We start from the raw sequence: 21,505 nt of genomic DNA, 5'->3' as shown, positions 1-21,505 counted from the left end.
CAGCCAGAGACACATGCCCGGGTTGCGGGCTCAATCCCCAGGAGGGGGTGTGCAGGAGGCAGCCGATCAATGATTCTCTCTCTCATCTTGGTGTTTCTATCTCTTTCCCCCTCTCCCTTCCTCTCTGAAATCAATATATATATATATTACATAGAGAAAAAGCTTCATGATACTATATTTGGCAATGACTTCTTGACTATGACACCAAGAGCACAGGCAGCAAAAGAAAGAATAGATAAATTGGACTTAATCAAAACTATAAAAAATTTTAAAAATATTTTTCAGCCCTAACCGGTTTGGCTCAGTGGATAGAGAATCGGCCTGCGGACTGAAAGGTCCCAGGTTCGATTCCGGTCAAGGGCATGTACCTTGGTTGCAGGCACATGCCCAGTTTGGGGTATGTGGGAAGCAGCTGATTGATGTTTCTAACTATCCTTTTCCCTTCCTCTCTGTAAAAAATCAATAAAATATATTTTTAAAAAATATGTTTTCATTGATTTCAGAGATAAGAAGGAAGAGATAGAGAGAGAAACATCAATGAGAAAGAAACATCAACTGGCTGCCTCTTGCATGCCCCCTACTGAGGATCAAGCCTGCAACTGGGCATGTACCATGACCAGCCGGGAATCGAACCAGCCACTTCTTGGTGCATGGGACACTCAACAAACTGAGCCCCACTGGCTGGGCAAAACTATAAATTTTTGTACATCAAAGGACACTATCAACAGAGAGAAAAGGCAACTCACAGAATAGAAGAAAATATTTGCAAGTCATATATCTGATAAGGGTTTAATATTCAGACTATGTAAAGAACTCTTATAATTCAACAACAAAAATTTTTAAAAACCAATTTAAAAATGGGAAAAGTTCTTGAATAGACATTTCTACAAAGAAGATTACAAATGGCCAATGACTTTTGCACATAAAAAGATGTTCAACAACACTAATCATTAGGAAAATGCAAATTTAAAACACAGTGAGATAGCACTTCATACCCATTAGGATGGCTATTATCAAAACAAACAAAAACTTCAGAAAGCAACAAGTGGTGGCATGGATGTGGAGAAGTTGGAGCCCTTGTGCATTGCTCTTAGGAATAGAAAGTGGTACAAACATTTTAGAAACTAGTACGTCAGTTTCTCAAAAAATTAAAAAATTACCTTATGATCCAGAAATTTCACTCAAAAGAACTGAAAATAGGGTCTTGAAGTTTATTTGTACACACATATTGATAACAGCATTATTCCCAATTATCAAAAGGTAGAAATGACTCGTGTTCATCAACAGATGAATGTGTAAACAAAGTGTGATATATACATGCAATGGAATATTATGCAGCTTTAAAAAGGAAGGACATTCTGACACATGTTGCTTTCTTTTTCTATCCTATCTAATAAAAGAGAAAAATGGTAATTGGCGTACGACGACACCCTTTTCATTGGCTAATCAGGGCTATATGCAAATTAACTGCCAACTAAGATTGGCAGTTAACTGCCAACAAGATGGCGGTTAATTTGCATATGTAGGCACAATGCAGGGAGGTGAAAGGGAAAGCAGGAAGAAGCCCCCTGCCACTGACAGTGATCGGAAACCCAGGGGGGAGCTAAGAGCTGGGGGGCAGGGCAAAGGCGGCCCTGGGGCTGCCTTTGCCCTGCCCCCCAGCCATGATCAGAGAATCAGGCGCCTTTGCCGCCCTGGCCAGTGATAGCAGGAAGTAGGGGTGGAGCCAGCGATGGGAGCTGGGCAAGGTCGAAGCTGGCAGTCCCAGGAGCTAGGGGTCCCTTGCCTGGGCCTAAAGCGAAGCCCATGATCGCGGGGCCGCTGCAGCTGCGGGTCCCCGCTGCCCGGGCTGTACACCTAGGCCAGAGGCATTAGGCCTGGGCAGGGGCGGAGCCTGCAACCACGGGGAGCTGGGGGTCCCCTGCCCAGGCCTGACACCTCTGCCGGAGGCCTCAGGCCTGGTCAAGGGGCCGATCTGGTGATTGGTGATTGGAGGGTGATGAGGGTAAACTCCTTTGGCCGAGGCGTCAGGCCTGGGCGGGGGGCGGAGCTGGGGATTGGGGGGATATGATGGTCCCCTTACCCAGGCCTGAAGCCTGGGTCAGAGGCGTCAGGCTTGGGTGGGGGGTGGAGCAAGCGATCAGAGGGAGATGGGGGTCCCCTGCCCAGGCATGATTCCTGAGCCAGAGGCCTCAGGCCTGGGCGGGGGCCAGAGCCAGTGATCGGGGGGAGATAGGGGTCCCCTGTCCAAGCCTGACACCTCTGGCGGAGGCGTCAGGCCTGGGCAAGGGGCCGATCCTGCGATTGGGGGGTGACGGGGGTCAACGCCTGAGGGCTCCCAGTATGTGAGAGGGGGCAGGCTGGGCTGAGGGACACTCCCCCCACACACACACACACACCCAGTGCACGAATTTCGTGCACCGGGCCCCTAGTTTTTACTATAAGTCCAGGAATATATTTTAATTCAAAACACCTAAAAATTGTAAATCTATCTAAAACCATATAGTTGAGGATTGTTCTCAGGTACTTTCTTTCTGCAATGGACATGCAACTCTCTGGCCCAGAAGAGGTCAGCTATGAGACCAAGTGAAGTCATGTCACACAGTGAGAGCCACCCTCCATGCCCCATACCTACCTCTTGATGACCTATTCTTTAAATTATTAGTGAAGCTTGACACTGGGCAAGATCTCTGATTCATGTGATTCTGATTTGACAGTCTGATCCTTTATGTATAACAAATTGTAGATTAGGATTTTTTAAATCATTTTTTGTTTTTCAATTACAGTTAACATAAAATATTACATTAGTTTCAGGTGTACATCCCAGTGATTAGACATTTTGTAACTTACTAAGTGATCATCCTGAAAAAAATCTCATACCTATCTTACAACATACATAGTTATTAGAATATTATTGACTATCTTTTGACTTTACATCCCCATGACTATTCCGTAACTACCAATTTGTACTTCTTAATCCCTTCACTTTTTTCACCCATCCTCCCAACCCTGTTCCCATCTGGCAACTATCAAAATGTCTCTGCACCCTAGATGATTTGGCTCAGTGGATAGAGCATTGGCCTGTGGACTAAAGGGTCCAGGTTCGATTCCAGTCAAGGGCAAAAGCCTGGGTTGTGGGCTCGACCCCCAATAGGGGGCATTCAGGAGGCAGCCAACCAGTGATTCTCTTTCATCATTGAAGTTTCTATTTCTCACTCTCCCTTCGGCTCTGAAATAAATAAATAAAATATTTTTTTAAAAAATGACAACAGCCAACACAACAATAGCCATCTGTTGTGAATGAACAAAGATTATAAAAAAAAAATGTTCTCTGCATCTATGAGTCTGTTTCTGTTCTGCTTGTTCATTTGCTTTTGTTTTTTAGATTTAATTGTTGATAGACATGTATTAATTGCTATTTTATTGTTTATATTTTTTAGCTTTTTATCTTTTTCTGCTTCATAAAGAAGATCCTTTAACATTCATATAATACTGATTTGGTGGTGATGAATTCTAGCTTTTTCTTGTCTGGGAGGCTCTCTATTTGTTCTTCAATTCTAAATGATAATTTTGTTGGGTAGATTAATCTTGGTTGTGGGTCCTTGTTTTATTAAAACATTGAAGATTTCTTGTCAATACCTTCTGGCCTGCAAAGTTTCTGTTGTGAAATCAGCCGACAGTCTTATGGGAGCTCTTTTGTAGGCAGCTAACTGCTTTTCTCTTGCTGTTTTTAAGATTCTCTCTTTGTCGTTAACCCTTTGCATTTTAATTACGATGTGTCTCGGTATGAGCCTCTTTGGGTTCATCTTGTTTGGGGCTTTCTGTGCTTCCTGGACTTGTGTGCCTATTTCCTTCACCAGGTTAGGGAATTTTCTGTCATTATTTTTTCAAATAGGTTTCCAATTTCTTGCTCTCTTTATTCTCCTTCTAGCAACCCCTGATCTCAATGTTGGTGCACTTGAAGTTGTCCCAAGGCTCCTTATATTATCCTCATTGCGGGGGGGGGGGGGGCATTTTTCTTTTTGCTGTTTTGACTGGGTGCTTTTTGCTTCCTTATATTCCAAATCACTGTGTGTTTTTTTGTTTTTTTGTTTTTTTTAAATATATTTTATTGATTTTTTACAGAGAGGAAGGGAGAGAGATAGAGAGTTAGAAACATCGATGGGAAAGAAACATCGATCAGCCGCCTCCTGCACATCTCCCACTGGGGATGTGCCCGCAACCCAGGTACATGCCCTCGACCGGAATCGAACCCGGGACCCCTCGATCCGCAGGCCAACGCTCTATCCACTGAGCCAAACCAGTTTTGGCCCAAATCACTGTTTTGATTCTCATCTTTATCTACTCTAATGTTGACTCCTTGTAAATGATTCTTCATTTCAGTTAGTGTAGTCTTCATTTCTGATTGGTTCTTTTTTATGGTTCCCATGTCCATTTTTATGCTGATGAAGTTCTCTCAAAGTTCATCTATGCTTCCCCTAAGTTCAGTGAGCATCCTTTTAGCCAGTGTTTCAAACTCTGCATCTAATATACTGCTTATTTTCATTTTATTTAGTTCTTTATCTGGATATTTGTTCTGTTCTTTCATTTGGGACATGTTTCTTTGCCTCCTCAATTTGGCAGCCTCCTGTGTTTGTTTTTCTGTATTAGGTATAGCTGCTATGTACCCCAGGCTTGGTAGAGTGGTTACCTTAGTGGGTATCCTATAGGTATCACTGGCACAGCCTCTCCATTCACCTGAGCGGGGCACTTTAGGTGTGCCCCGCCCCCAACCTTGTGGGATATGTACACAATCCTCTTCTAGTTGAGCCTTGATTACTGTTGGCAGGTCAATAAGAGGGATTTACCCCAAGGCCAGTTGGCTGAAAGAACTGGCTGGAACAGATCAGCTGTGCAGGGGCCCACCCCACAAAGTAGGACTCTGATGCCCATGAAGTCTGCCCCTTGAGTGTGTCATTAGAGGAGGTGGTTGGATGGTGGTGCATCAACACGGTCTGAAGCTATCCACTGGGTGCACTGGCTCTGGGGCCTTCCAGGAGGTGTAGGCCAAGGTCAGCCACCAGGCCACCTGGCATGAGCTACTAAGTGATCTGCAGATGGCTGCAACTTGTGGTAGGCATGGTGGTGCCGAGATGAAGCCGAGCCATGAACCAAGGCTGGCTGCTGCTAGTGCCGGGCCTGTGGCCACCAGATACAACTGGTTTGAGAGACTTTAGGAAAATCTGAAGCATGATCCATGACAGGTCATTTGTATAGGAAAACCAATGGGAACAGCTTGAGTGGACCCACAAGTTAGTGGGCCGGGTCTTAGGGCAGAGCAAATAGTGATAGCCAGGTTGATGGAGACTTAGATATGGCAACCTGCTGACTATTTGGGGTAAGGGCTCAGAAAAAGAACAGTAGTCTCTATCAACACTTCTGTCTGGGAGAAAGCAGCCCCTCGAGCTCTCATCCTGATGCCAGAAAGTTCAGTTCCTCTCCATATGTCCCTGGTGCCTTTGGCGCTACTCCATGCTGAAACTCAGGACTGAGTCCAAGCAAGTCTCTGTGTGGGACCTTAAAGAGGAGCTGTCTGGATCACCAGCAGCCTCTGCCTTCCCTCAGCCTCAATCCCCTCTGGGTTTTACAGCCAGAAGTTATGGGGACTTTTCTTCCCAGCACTGGGACCTTGGGCAAGGAGGCCTGGTGTGGGGCTGAGACCCCTTGCTCCTCATGGGAGACCTCTGCAGCTGAGATATCTCTCCTTTTTATCCACCATAAAAAGGGTGTAAGACCAGCCATTCCCATCGCCACCATTCCTACCAGTCTCAATGTGGCTTCTTCTTTATATCCTTAGTTGTAGCACTTCCGTTCAGCTAGATTTCAGGGGGTTCTGAATGATTGTTCTCTAATTTAGTTGTAGAATTACATGTCTCCTTTTTCACCCATTGACTTCCCCCTGCCATCTCCACCCCCTAGCACATGCCCTCACTCACCCTAGTGTCAGTGTCCATTGGCTTTGCTTATATGCATGCATACAAGTCCTTTGGTTGATCTCCTACACCGCCCCCTCCAGGTGTTCCCTGTCTTCCCAATGAAGTTTACCATTTTGTTCTATGCTCTCTGTACCTATTTTTGTTCATTATATTCCACAAATGAGTGAGATCATGTGATATTTCTCTTTCTCTGAATGGCTTATTTCACTTAGCATAATGCTCTCTATACCCATCCATGCTGTTACAAATGGTAAGAGTTCTTTCCTTTTTAGAGCAGTGTAGTATCACATTGTGTAGATGTAGCACAGCTTTTTAATCCACTCATCTGCTGATGGGCACTTAGGTTGTTTCCAAATCTTAACTATTGTAAATTGTGTTGCTATGTCCTTTCTGATTGGTGTTTCTGGTTTCTTGGGATATATTCCTAGAAGTGGGGTTACTGGGTCAAATGGGAGTTCCATTTTTAGTTTTTTGAGGAAACTCCATACTGTTCTCCACAGTGGCTGCACCAGTCTGCATTCCCACCAGCAGTGCATGAGGGTTCCTTTTTCTCCACATCCTCACCAGCACTTACCATTTGTTGATTTGATGATAGACATCCAGACAAGTGTGAGATGATATCTCATTGTCATTTTGATTTGCATCTCTCAGATGATTCGTGGCTTAGAGCATGTTTTCATATGTCTCTTGGCTTTCTGTATGTCAACTTTTGAAAGGGGTCTATTTAAGTCCTTTGCCCATTTTTTAATTGGACTGTTTATTTTCTTTTTGTTAAGATGTATGAGTTCCCTAAAAATTTTGGAGATTAGACCCTTATCAGATATGACATTGGCAAATATGTTCTCCCATGGAATGGGCTTTCTTGTTGTTTTGTTGATGGTTTCTTTTACTGTGCAAAAGCTTTTTATTTTGATGTAGTTCCATTGGTTTATTTTCTCCTTAGTTTCCATTGCCCTAGGAGCTGTATTGGTAAAGATATTGCTACGACATATGTCTGATTATTTTGCTGCCTGTGGACTCTTCTAAGATTTTTATGGTTTCCCATCTTACATTTAAGTCCTTTATTCATTTTGAGTTTATTTTGGTGTATGGTGTAAGTTGGTGGTCTAGATTCATTTCTTTGTATGTATCTGTCCAATTTGTCCAACACCATTTATTGAAGAGACTGTCTTGATTCCATTGTATGCTCTTGCCTCCTTTGTCAAATATTAATTGAGCATAATGACTTGGGTCGATTTCTGGGTTCTCTGTTCTGTTCCATTGGTCTACATGTCTGTTCTTGTGCCAGTACCAGGCAGTTTTGAAAACAGTGGCTTTGTACTATGGCTTGATATCTAGTATTGTGATGCCTCCAACTTTGTTCTTCTTTCTCAAAATTGCTGTGGCTATTCGGGGACTTTTTTTTATTCCATATGAATTTTTGGAGAGTTTGTTCTTGGTCTGTGAAATATGCTGTTGGTATCTTAATGGGGATTGCATTGAAGCTATAGATTGCTTTGGGTAGTATGGGCATTTTAATAATGTTGATTCTACCAATCCATGAACATGGTATGTTCTTCCATCTGTTTATGTCTTCCTCTATCCCTTTTGTCACTGTCCTTTAGTTTTCTGAGTCTTTTACCTCCTTAGTTAAGTTTATTCCTAAGTGTCTTATTTTTTTGTTGTTGCAATGGTAAATGGGATTGGTTTTTTGTTTGTTTGTTTCTCTTTCTATGAGTTCATTATTGGTGTATAAAAAAGCCATAGATTTCTGGGAGTTAATTTTGAGTCCTGCTACATTGCCAAATTCATTTATTAAGTCTAGTAGGTTTTTGATGTACTCTTTGGGGTTTTCTATGTACAATATCATGTCATATGTGAATAATGAGAGTTTTACTTCTTCTTTTCCAATTTGGATGCCTTTTATTTATTCTTCTTGTCTGATCACTATGGCTAGCACTTCCAGTACTATGTTGAACAGGAGTTGTGAGAGTGGGCATCCCTGTCTTATTCCTGTTTTAGGGGAAATGGTTTTAATGTTTGCCCATTGAGTATGATGTTGGCTATAGGTTTGTCATATATGGATTCTATTATGTTGGGTATGATTCCTCTATTTCCACCTTACTGAGAATTTTTATCAAGAAAGGGTTTTGGATTTTGTCAAATGCTTTTTCTGCATCAATAGATACGATTATATGGTTTTCATCACTCAATTTGTTTATGTGATGTATCACATTTCTTGATTTGCATATATTATACCAGTCTTGCATCCCCGGAATAAATTCCACTTGGTCATGGTGTATGATATTTCTAATGTAATGCTGGATCTGATTTGCTAGAATTTTGTTGAAGATTTTAGCATCTATGTTCATCAGAGATATTGGCTTATAATTCTTTGTCTTTGTAGTGTCTTTATCTACACTAGGGTAATGCTGGCTTCATAGAAAGAGCTTGGAAGTGTGCCTTCCTCTTGAATATTTTGAAATAGTCTGTGGAGGAGAGGTTTCAGTTCTTCTTTGAATGTTTGATAAAACTCCCCTGTGAAGCCATCTGGTCTAGGGCTTTTGTTTTCTGGAAGATTTTCGATTACTGCTTCAATTTCCTCCATAGTTATCAGTCTATTCAAATGTTTTGATTCTTCTTGATTGAGTTTTGGAAGGTTGTATTTTTCTAGAAATATGTCCATTTTTTCTAGGTTGACCAGTTTGTTGGAATAGAGTTGCTCATAGTATTTTTTACAATCCTTTGTATTTCTGTGGGGTCTGATGTTATTTTACCTCTTTTATTTCTGATTTTGTTTATTTGGGTCCTCTCTCTTTGCTTCTTGGTGACCCTGGCTAGAGGTTCATCAATCTTGTTTATCCTTTCAAAGAACCAGGTATTGGTTTCATTTATCTTTCGTATTGATTTTTGGTGCCTATGTCATTTATTTCCACTCTAGTATTTCCTTCCTTCTGCTTACTCTGGGCTTTTCTGTTGCTCTCTTTCTAATTCTTCAAGTTGCTTGCTTTTTCAGGTAGGCATGCAATGCTATGAACTTCCTTCTCAGGACTGCTTTTACTGTGACCCTAGAGTTTGGATCATTGTGTTTTTGTTGTCATTTGTTTCCAGGATGTTTTTTATTTCTTCTTTGATCTCTTTGGTAATCCTATCATTGTTTAATAGCATGCTATTTAGTTTCCAAGTGTTTGAATTTTTGTGATTGTTTTTATTGTACTTGATTTCTAATATTATGCCATTGTGATCTGAGAAGATGCTTGATATGATTTCAATCTTCTTGAATTTGAAGAGACTTTGCCTGTGTCTCAATATGTGGTCTATTTTTTAAAATGTCCCATGTGCACTTGAGAAGAATTTATATTCTGTAGCTTTGGCGTGAAATGTTCTGAAGATGGCAATTAAGTCCATCTGATCTAGTGAGTCATTTAAGATTGCTGTTTCTTTCCTGATATTTTGCCTAGAGAATTTATCCAGTGATGTCAATGGGATGTAAAAGTCCTCTACTATGATTGTATTGCTGTCGATCTCTCCCCTGATATCTTTCAGAAGAGTTTTTTTTTATGTATTTTGATGCTCCTGCATTGGGTGCATATATGTTAACCAGAGTTATATCCTCTTGTTGTATCAATCCCTTTAGTATTATGAAGTGGCCTTCCTTGTCTCTTGTTAGGGTCTTCACTTTGAGGTCTATTTTGTCTGATATAAGTATTGCTACCCCAGCTCTTTGTTCATTACCATTTGCCTGAAAAATATTCTTCCATCTCTTCATTTTCAGTCTGTGTGAATCACTTGTTCTGAAGTGGATCTCTTGTAGACAGCATATGTGTGGGTCATGTTTTCTTATCCATTCAGCCACTCGATGTCTTTGATTGGAGCATTTAGTTGGTTTACATTTAAAGTTATTATTGATAGGTACTTGTTTGTAGCCAATTTTTATTCTTTATGCCTGTGTTCCTTCTTCCCTTTCTATTTTTTCTTTTTCCATTAGCCTTTTTTTTTTCTCTCTGAAGCTCCTAATTTCCCCTTGAATTTTGAATGATAGCCTTGCTGGATAGAGTATGCTTGGATTCAGTCCCTTGCTTTGCATCACTTTGTATACTTCATCCCTTCCCTTCTGGCCTGATGTGTTTCTGTTGAGAAATCATTTTATAATTTAATAGGAGATCCCTTGTAGGTAATTCTCTGTCTCTTTCTTGCAGCCTCTAAGATTCTCTCTTTGTTGTTAATGTTTGCCATTGTAATTACACAATGTCTTGGTGTGGGTCTTTTTGGGTTCATCTTGTTTGGGACTCTCTGTGCTTCTGTGATTTTTTTCTTCCACATATCAGGGAAGTTTTCTATCATTGTTTCTTCAAATAGGTTCTCTAATCCTTGCTATTCTTCTTGTCCTTCTGGCACCCCTATTATATGTATGTTACTTCGTTTCATCGTGTCCCAAAGCTCCCTAAGGCTTTCCCCCTACTTTCTAATATTTTTCTCTGGTTGCTGTTCAGATTGGGCTTTTTTCTCTACCTTGTCTTCTAACTCACTAATTCTGGCCTCCACTTCTCCTAGTCTACTCTTGAAGCCTTCCATTATGTTTTTTATTGTAGCTATATCACTTTTATTTCTCTTGATTCTTTCATAGGTTGTTCATTTTCTCATCCATCTGGTTTATGAACTGTACGACCATTATTCTTAATTCTTTTTCTGACTCTGTTTCATTTACTTCCTTTTTTGGAGGGGTGGTTCCTCCTTTTCTTTCCTTTGGGGATTGTTTCATTGTCTCCCCATTTTTGCTAGCACCAAAGGGTCCAGGCACCGAGTTGCAGGGGCCTGAGCCCGAGAGTCACAGGAGAGCTCAGGTGCCAAGACACACAGATGCTGTGTATTGGCAGGGGTCCTGCACACGCTGAGAATCAGAGTTGGGCATGCTTGGGGGCTGGTGATGTGGCTGCCATGCATCGACAGCAGCCCTGCATGCATGCACCAAGAGTCAGAGTCACAGGCCTGCTCGTCAGAGGTGTGCCCAGGACCTGGGTGGCGTGGCAGCAGCGGGTCAGTGAGAGCCCTGTGCCTGTGCACACCCAAAGTCAGTCACAGGCACTCGGGGGTCAGGTGGCATGGTCACCGCAGGTCAACAGGAGGCCTGCTCATGCACTACTGCAGCAGATCAGTGGGAGGGGAACATGCTCTGGGACTCACAGGAGCCTGCGGCCAGGATGGCTGGAGTGTCAGTGTCTGTGGTCTGCAGCTGTGGTAGCAGGTCTTTGTCCAGAGTGGCTATAGAGTCCCAGTTTGCATCTGAGGCCTGTCTGGGTGGTGGTGAAGCTGGGCTCCTGGTCACAGCAGCTCTGACCTTCAAGATGGCATGGTTTCTGTGCCAGTGCCGGCCACCCGAGAGTGCTTGTAGCAGAAGTGACTGCCCATCTAAGACAGCCCAGTCCGCCAATCCCACAGGATCTAACTGTCCCTCAGTCACTCACACACACACACCACACATACACACACTCCCCTTTCACTCCCTCACTCTCTCACACTCTCTCTCTCACTGCTGTCCTGCCAGTCGCATCTTTGCAAGTCTGTGTTTTTGATGTGGTTGTGGAAGAAGGAGAGTACCTATGCCACCATCTTCAATGGAAGCCCCTGACACATATTTCAACATGGATAAACCTTGAGAACATTATGCTAAGTGAAATAAGCTAGATATAAAGAACAAATAGTGTATGATTCCACTTACATGAAGTAATAGAATAGTTAAATTCACAGAGACAGAAAGTAGAATGGTGGTTACCAGAGGATGGAAAGAAGGGTGAATAGGGAGTTGAGTTGGAGAAGATGAAAAAAGTTCTGCAAATGGATAGTAGTTAAGGTTTTACAACAGTGTGAACATACTGAATGCCTCAGAACTGTACACATTAAAATAATTAAAATTGAGAGAGGAACCAGATGGCAACATAGGTAAACATCTGTACTTGCTGCCTCCCACAACCACATGAAAATTACAAAACAACTATCATCCAGAACTGCAGGAAAGCTGACTGAGTGGAAGTACTACAACTAGAGAGGTAAAGAAGAAAGTGCATTGAGACTGGTAGTAGGCACAAAGGTGCAGAACGGGCTGGTCCGGCACCTGGGTGTGCCGCTTTTTTAATCAGGAGGGAGATTGCCTTTTTGGAGGCTGCCTAGAGGAGCAAGGAGTCCCAGCCCCACACCAGACCCCCAGCCCAGGGTTCCAAAGCTAGGGAAAGAAATCCCTAAGGGCAGTAAGAACTAGGACTGTAAAAACCAGTGCAGGTTGAGGCTGAGTGACACACAGGCTGCTAGAGACCCAGCTGCTCCTCTTAAAAGGGTGGCACCGTGAACTGAATTTACAAGCTCCAGCCTGCTCTGAGCTCCAGTGCTGGGCAAGGCTCTGGGGGACCCAGACAGATATGGGGAGAAACTGGACTGTCTGGCATCAGGGCAGGAACATGGGGGCGGCTTTCTTACAGATAGAGGTGTTCGCAGCAGTCATTGTTCCTGTGCTGGGACCTCCCCGGTGCAGTGCTGACTGGCAGACATTTTGGTTTGCTCCATCCTGGAAGTTCCCTGAGACCCTGCCCTACCCAATTTACAACCCCACCCAAGCTGTGCGCAGTGGCTTTTGCATATGAATGGCCTTTCCATTCTCAGCCTAAAACCTGTCAAACAAGCTGCAGCTGGGTCAGGGAGCCCCAAAGCTATCAATAAAAGGCCCAAGGCTGGCACCAGCACCAGCCTTCCTTGCTTCACAGCTGGGCCTCGTCTGGGCACTTCCAAACCCGATACAAAGAGGAGAAATCTGCAGATTTCTCTGTAGCTCCTGCTGGGTGGCGGCAGGCAGTGGCTGACTTTGCACCTCCTTGGAAATCCAAGAGCCAGTGTACCCAGTGGTCAGTGTGAGGCTATGCCAGATTATAACTCTTCACATCCATAAGTGACACACTCAAGCGACAGACTCAGTGAGCACCAAAGCCCCACTGAAGCAAGTCCTGCCCCATAAGGGTGTCTTCTGCACAGCTGCTTTCCCACTGTAGTTGCAGCTGGTCCCTAAGCCAATTGGCCTGGAGGTCAATTCCTCCCAGTGATACCAACAACAATCAAGGCTCAACTACAACAACACTGTGCACACAGCCCACAAAGGAGTGCACCAAGAGTGTTCACCTCAGGTGATTGGGGAGGCTGAGCCACTAGGCCCTATGGGACACCTACTACACCAGGCCACTCTATCAACTCAAGGAGACTTAGCAGCTACCCAATACATATAAACAAACATAGGGAAGCAGCCAAAATGCGGAGACAAAGAAACATGTCACAAATGAAAGAAATGGAAGAAAGCAAACTACTGGATATAGAGTTCAAAGCCACATTTATAAGGTTATTCAAGAATCTTCTAGAAACCTCTAAGGAACTTAGTGAGACCTTCAAGGATCTTAGTGAGAATGCTAAAAAAAAAAATGGAAAAGGACCAGTCAGAAATTAAGCATACACTGACTGAAATAAAGAATAATATACAGGAATTAAACAGTAGACTAGAGGATCCCAAGAATCAAGTCAATGATTTGAAATTTGAGGAAGCAAAAAACACTCAACCAGAAGAGCAAAAAGAAAAAAGAATCCAAAAATATGAAGATAGTGTAAGGAGCCTCTGGGACAACTTCAAGCGTACCAACATCCAAATTATGGGGGTGCTAGAAGAAGAGAGAGAGCAAGATATTGAAAACTTATTTGAAGAAATAATGACAGAAAACTTCCCCTACCTGGTGAAAGAAATAGACTTACAAGTCCAGGAAGCACAGAGAACCCCATAAAAGAGGAATCCAAAGAGGACCACACCAAGGCACATCATAATTAAAATGCCAAGGGCAAAAGACAGAGAATCTTAAAAACAGCAAGAAAAAAAACAGTTACCTACAAGGGAGTATCCATACGACTCTTAGCTGATTTCTCAACAGAAACTATGCAGGCCAGAAGGGAGTGGCAAGTAATATTCAATGATGAATAGCAAGAACCTACAACCAAGAATACTCTACTCAGTAAAGCTATCATTTAGAATTGAAAGTCAGATAAAGAGCTTCACAGACAAGTAAAAGCTAAAGGAGTTCATTACCACCAAACCAGTATTATAAGGAATGCTGAAGGGTATTCTTTAAGCAGAGGAAGAAGAAATAGGTAAAGATAAAAAGTTATGAACAACAAAGTGACAACAAATACATATCTATTAACAAGTGAATCTAAAAATCAAATGAATAAAAAATCTGATGAACAGAATAAACTGATGAATGGAATAGAATCAGGGGTTGTAAGTGGAACAAACTGGCGATTCTCAGAGGGAAGGGGCTGTGAGGGTGCGAAAAGAGATTAGACAAAGATCTTATATGCATGTATGCAGTACCTATGGACACAGACAATAGGGTGGCAAGGGCCTGGGGTGGGGTGGGAACTGGGAGGTGGGGAGCTATGGGGGGAAAAAAGAGGTACATCTGTAATAATCTCAACAATAAATATTTTTTGAAAATAATAATAATTAAAATTGTAAATTTGAGTTCTATGTATTTTACTGTAATAAAATAATGTAGCTCCCCCTTCCTCTGAGTCTATACTCTTCAAAAAATTTCTAGTTGTCATTTCTTTTATGTCTAATTTTCCTGTGGAGAAAACACATGGCTTAGTCAGCCCTTCCCTGACAGTCCTCAAGACTTACAAGTAACACAACATTCTAATTTATAAGTGTGGGTACAAAGAAGCTATCTTTGCCCAGCTGATGTTGCTCAGCGGTTTAGTGTCAACCCATGAATCACAGTTCAGTTCCTAGTCAAGGCACATACCCAGGTTGCAGGCTCAATCCCCAGTAGGGGGCTTTCAGGAGGCAGCCAATCAATTATTCTCTCTCATCATTGATGTTTATCTCTCTCTCCCTTTCCCTTCCTCTCTGAAATCAATAAAAACATTTTTTAATGAGGCTATCTTTTAGGTAAGGATAACTGACAAAAGTGTCTAGAGAGCTGAAACTCGGACCCTAGAAAGCAGTGACTACCTGAGCCTCTGAGGCTTGGTCCAGGCCACCATCTGGGTTCCAGGGATGTCCTAACTCCAAGATGGGCCTTGTTTCCCATCCTCTAAAAAAAGTTTTTATTGATTTTAGAGAGTAAGGGATAGAGAGGTAGAAACATTGATGAGAGAGAAACATTGATTGGCTGCCTCCTGCATGCCCCCTACTTAGGATCAAGCCCACAACCCTGAAATATGCACTGACTGGGAAGCAAACTGGTGACCTCTTGGTTCATGGGTCAATACTCAACCACTAAGTCACCCCAGCCCCGCTTCCTTTATTTTTTGTAAAACAGACTTTTAGTTAGAATACTCAGGAATGATTTCCTAAACCACAGTTACTTTCTCTTCCTGTGTGAGGCTGGCTATGTTGTTTGAGTAAGAACAAGATAAAAACTTACAACTGAAAGACCTTCTGAAACTACCCAACTATTCTGAAACCGCTCAGTGTGGAAGCTGTGTCTTTCTTAAACTGCCACCATTGTTAAGGGACAGAGAGCAAGGAGAAAGACAGTACCATTCAACTAAAAGGCTGCAGTGTTAGGTTCTATGTGAAATTATAAAAGAATAAGGAAGAAACCGATTCTCCTCCATATATTTCAGCCTCCCCTGTCTTCCCAAGGCTAAGATAGGAGACTCTTTCATGTGCTCCTGTGGCATCCAGTGTTGACCCATAAGCTTCTCTGCATTGATACTGCCCCTTACCTAACTGTATTTCCCACCAGAATATGAGCAACTTAGGGGCTGTGTCTTAATCATCTTTGTTTCCTGGGGCTAGTGCTGTCCTGATGTACAGTAAGAACACATAACTCTTGGCTAAAATAAATAAATAGCATACTTCTGTGTTTCATTGGCTCAATGACCCTACCAATTATAAGACACTTCAATTGTAACACTGCTAAGAAAGAAAAAAATCATAATCAGAAGACATAAGACATTCTAACTTTACGATTGTGATCACCTTGATTTCATGCCTAGAACAGGGAAGAGATTACCTAAAAAAGGTTGAAGACTAATCACCATCACTTTATAAATAGACATGTGCACACAGAAACATTCCCTTTTTACTTAGTTCACTTGGCTTCTCTAGCTTGAGCTTTTCCTCTAAGACCAGATGTTGCTTCAAATTTAATTGAATCACCCTTCTATCTGAACACCAGTTAACTAAAGATAGATAGAGGGACTCATTTGTCCCCATTTCTTAGCTATGGTTATGTTCTGAGGCTGAACTCAACAACAAAAAGTGAAAAAAGTATTATTTGTTGCCTTTACCAAGGCAGCTTAAATGTGGGGATCAGTGCATCCAAAAGGGAAACATTTTTGCCATCAGGCAAGATTATAATAAAAGAAGCTCATTTATCATCTAATGAGAGGAAACATGCCATGGTAAAATTACTAGGTAGTGAAAAAACTGGACCGTGCTATGGCACTTTTAATCAGAAGATCTCAAAGTAGCCCCACACTGTCATCAACAAAACCTTATCATCAGCAGGATGCAAATGAGAGTGTCCCTTTCCACCTTGTGATACACCATGAAACTAAGATCAAAAAGGTTAAGCAAATTAAGAAAAATCAAATAATTATTACACACAAAGATACATCCTATATAATAAAGACATAATATGCAAATTAACCCTCACACCCTCACAAGATGGCTACCTTTACCAGGCCGGCAGCAGGGTTAGTGAGGGATGACCAAATGACTGAACAGCAGGCTGCGTGGGGTGACCAGGTCAGCAGGGGAGTTAGTGAGTGACAACCAAATGACTGAAGAGCAGGCTGTATGGGGCCACCAGGCTGGCAGAAGGGCTGTGAGGGGTGACTAGGCTGGCAGGGGAGGCAGTTGGGAGCGACCAGGTTGGCAGGAGGGGGCAGTAAGAGGCAACCAGGCCAGCAGGGAGGCAGTTAGGGGCATACATGCTGGCAGAGGTTGCAGTTGGGGGCAACCAGGCCTGCAGAGGGGGCAGTTTGGGGCAACCAGGCCGGCGGGGGGGGGCAGTAAGGGGTGACCAGGCCAGTGGGTGACCAGGCCAGCAGGGGGGCAGTTAGGGGAGACTAGGCAGGCAGGCAGGTGAGCAATTAGGAGCCAGCAGTCCAGGATCGTGAGAGGGATGTCCAGCTGCCGGTTTAGGCCCGATCCCGAGAATCAGGCCTAAACTGGCAGTCAGACATTCCCTGATGGGTCCCGGATTGGAGAGGGTACAGGCTGGGTTGAAGGGACACCCACCCCCATGCATGAATTTTATGCACTGGGCCTCTATTTTATATATAAATATGTACACATACACACAATGGAATTTAAATTTGATTGCATAGAAAGTGAGATCATGTATGAATATGTGATTGGAAATCTTCAAACACCACACAAATAATAATAAGCAGTAGAAGCCTGATATAATTCAGAGGTCAGACTTTGGAATCAAACAGACCTGAACTGCAATCCTGGCTCTATCACATCCCTCCTCTGTGACCTTGAGCAAGCCTTACCCTCTCTAAGTGTCAATGTCCCCATCTGCAAAATGGGAATTATAAGGAAATGTACCTCTGGGATACTCTATGTAAAGCACTTAGAAGAATTGCCGTAGCCTGTTTGGCTCAGTGGATAGAGTGTCAGCCTGCAGACTGAAGGGTCCCAGGTTCAATTCTGGCCAAGGGCACATGCCCTGGTTGCAAGTTCCTTCCCCAGTGGGGGGCGTGCAGGAGGCAGCCAATCAATGATTCTCTCTCATTGATGTTTCTAGCTCTCCCTCTCCCTTCCTCTCTGAAATCAATAAAGAAATTTATTTAAAAAAAAAAAAAAAGAATGGCTGGCAAATAGTAAGAGCTCTGTAAATTTTACTCCTTGCATTTAACTAGATTAGATGCCCATTTACCATACCCACATGACCAGTTCTTCCCACACACCCTGACACTTAATTTTGTGGTGTTTTCATTTCATCACTCCCAGTTTGATTTCACCACCCTCTCTATCTAGTCTGTACCCCAGGGTCAACTGCTGCATTTGCTACTGCATGGGTCCCTTTTTTGCCCCTCCTACCTCACCCTCCTACTATCTTTTTGTAACTCCTCAGGCTGAGATTACTTCAGTGGCCGCTCAGCTCCAGTGTTCCCAACTCTAATCCAACCTACATGGCTCTACCTTTTTATCTTCCCAGAATGAAATCCGAAGGATGATGTTTCTCTATTCAAAATTCTCAGTGTCGCCACTGCCAAATGAATTAACTTTTCACTACAGCACTCAAGGCATTTCACATTGGGTCTCAATCTACCTTTCCCAGTATTTTTTCAATCTAGCCAATCTGATGTACCTATTGCTATACTACATACCCCTACATCCAGGATTTTGTTCATACAGTTTTCTTTTATTGAAATGTCCTCCCCTTCATCTCTGCCTATAAAAATCCTAACCTTCTCTCTGGACCAATCTCAAATTCCACCTTCTTTACAATGTACCTTCCAGAGCCTCCAACCTCCTTTGAACCATTTATGTGTCTCTCTTTGGGACACTTCTATTTAGCCTTACCTTAGGGCTACTTCTATCATAAGACCTCTCTAACCTCTGTCATCTATCCATGGCTTTGCTCATGCCAAATAAACAATAAATATGCATGTTACCTTGCTATGTTTAATTGGTTATATTTGAGTTCACATATTTACTTTTAGGCCCTATATCACATATGCCCCAATGATAAAATCAAGTCAACCTCCTGTAGTTGCTACTGTACTTGGGTAGATCCTGGGTTGCTAGAATGTTTACCCAACAGAAAGTCTTCATTCAGTTCATTAAAACAAGTACATCATTCATTCATTTAACATGTAAGAAATACAAACTTGGCCTTGACCTCCACTCAGCTAACTAGAATACTACTAAAACATCTTAATTTTAAACTGAAAATTAAACACATTTTTGAGTGGTACTTTAAAAACTACTACAGTTCTTGCTATAGCAGAGGGCTTGGTGAAATTCTCTGTTCATTTAATCACTGTATATAAGCTTGTAGACTGTCAAATGAAACTTTTTTAAATTATATTTTAACCCTGTCTTCATTACTTGGCAGTTTCCATTGGTAATGAGGCTTGTTGGATTCAAGTCAGCAAGTCAAACAAAAGTGATTTGTTAAAGAAAAGTATTATTTTACATTAGAATATTTTAGTAATGGATCCTCAAAGACTTCTCAGTTATATAAGTCTGGTCCTAAGCTTTTTGCCAGGACTAAGACCAAAAAATGCTCAAGGGATACTTGGTATTTGGAAAACACTATTCAAGAAACCCTGCCTCTACTCTGCCTCCCTAAATTGGAATTACCAAAAACTTTGAAATGATTGTGTAGCTCAATCCAATCAGAATATCCAACAATTAAAATTCAGTAATGCCAAAAAAAGTAAAAAGGTAAATAACTCAAGATGCTGCCTTATAAAAGTAGCAGCACTATATTTTTCAAACAACTTCTTTCTCCTGCCTTTAAGTCTCAGAAAACAATCACAGAAACACCTATAGCATGAATAGTTGCATCAGCCAGTTCCTTTGTTTATTGCTCTGTATACACTCAGTGGTCATGGTTTCCAAATTTGCCCAGATTGCTTTGATATCACCCAATTTATTTTAAATAGAGGCAAATTCTTAAATTCTATAATCCAACCTCACACGGTGTGCATTTTCATATAAAATCACAGACCAGTTTAAAAAAAAAAAAAGGTTTCCCAAACGATATTACCCCTAATATTTTATTGAGACACTGTTGGCTCTGCAGTACCATAGGCAACTAAATAAAGGTCAATATTGGTCATTGCTAAAGCCCCAGTGCTATTGTCCTTGCCTCCCTCCACATCCTTTGAGAACTTTATGAGGCTTTACACACTTCCTCTCACTAGTAAGAGTTCCCCTCAATGTCTTATTTACTTATAATGTTAAACAACTTTGTTCCCTGAAGTCATTCACCAAATTATCAGAACTCTCCTCCACACCATTCCTTCTATAACATCATCGGGAATACTCACCATTGGCATTTCAATAACTGATGGTCTGGGGATAGAAGTCTGAAAAGTAACTACTTCACAGTCCAATTCGCCATCTGGAGACCCAGGCACATCCTCAGAGGTCTCAGCAGGCTGGACAGCAGTGTGGTTACTTGAATTCCGATTTGCATTGCCATTTCTGTCTAAATAGGTACCAGAACCTGGCCTTTTCTCTGGAGTTCCTTCTTCCCCTTTTGGGTGACCTCGGTGTCGACATGCTTTGGCCTTGGGCTGATCATAGATGGTGGAATGAGTATCAGGCACTATGGGCTGATCGCAGGGAGCATTCTCCCTCGTATTCCCAAAACAGGCCAGCAGAGCTGAACATGGAAATGGATGCATCCTCCTAGATGGAGATTTCAGTCTTTTGGCGAGCCTTGCTTTCCACGTGGACATGACCTGCAGTGAAATATGACAAAGTTCATTCTTTAGAAAGAAAAATTTCCAGGAGTTCAGATGACCTCCAGTTTCCTGATTGTAAATAACTATTTCCTTGCCTGAAGAGAAGGACTTTCTAGTAGTTGCCCCTAAATAGATTAGAATGTGGCAAGGCCACCCTCCCTGAGAGTCACTCAGCGGCCATCACCCTTCGAACGGGCTCCTCCTGGACGATTTCGCTAAAGAAGGCTGTCTGTGAGGTATGTGCTTGGCTCAGGTTACAGTCCCCAGGCAGGGCAAACGCTTCAGTGTAAGGCAGTGCCAAGTCAATAGACAGTTGCTTCAGGTTACCTTGGAGGCATAAAGATAATGTAGCCTGATAGTATCCACTATAATAGCGTCAGCCTGTGTATCAATAACATCATAACAGCCACATAACCTTCTTCAGTTACCCCTTTCAAATATTTATTCCTCCAAACAAAACAACCCCACCCAGATCTCTATCACAAATGACGACCCCCCGAGAGGATCCTCGACCTTGGCAGCTATTTCATTATTAAAATGGGAGGCAGACTCAAATCTTTTGTCTGGAGAGATCCAAGTTTGGATTTGATGTCACAAGGACTTTTCTGGATCTTTCCTGAATCTTTGCCTCAAAATTCCTGGGTTCAGAATCCACAATTGCCCCTCCTGGTAACTATAATATGTCTTTGTTAACTTGCTTTTTTACTATCATGCTGAGTCCTTGATTAATTTTCAACAACACCAAAAGAAAAACACAAATAAAATGGGCCCACGTACAGTTAACACAGGTATTACGTGTGAATGTGTGTTCTGTTCATCTACTGTATATATTAATTCCAAAAATAACACCCTTTTGAACATGTGTCTTCTACTTTTCAACACATTAATATGTGAATGGTGAAAAATAATAATTATAGCCATATTCTAATACAGTGTTCAAAATGGAGATTTTTTTCCCCCTTAGCCAAGCATCTGCTAGAAATGTTAGAGAAATACAATACTGTAATGGTTTTACCATTAATAGTGATTTTTAGGTCAAGATTTCAGGGTATATTACTCATTCTAACTTATTTGGTTGCTCT

General features: G+C 42.2%; 1 protein-coding gene across 1 annotated transcript in view; it reads right to left on the bottom strand.

Annotated features, from left to right (window-relative positions):
- FAM107B (family with sequence similarity 107 member B) overlaps positions 1-20,417 on the bottom strand; it is a 270,606-nt gene extending 250,189 nt beyond the window's left edge. Inside the window, exon 1 of the mRNA XM_059660023.1 lies at positions 20,004-20,417. Within this exon, the coding sequence (XP_059516006.1) occupies positions 20,004-20,417 (414 nt within the window). The remainder of the gene's footprint in view (positions 1-20,003) is intronic.
- Positions 20,418-21,505: the final 1,088 nt, after the last annotated feature.

This window comes from Myotis daubentonii, chromosome 1 (assembly GCF_963259705.1).
Source record: "Myotis daubentonii chromosome 1, mMyoDau2.1, whole genome shotgun sequence".
NCBI classification, from domain to species: Eukaryota; Metazoa; Chordata; class Mammalia; order Chiroptera; family Vespertilionidae; genus Myotis; species Myotis daubentonii.
Note: the sequence above shows the minus strand (reverse complement) of the source record. Positions and strands in the feature narration are given on the sequence as shown.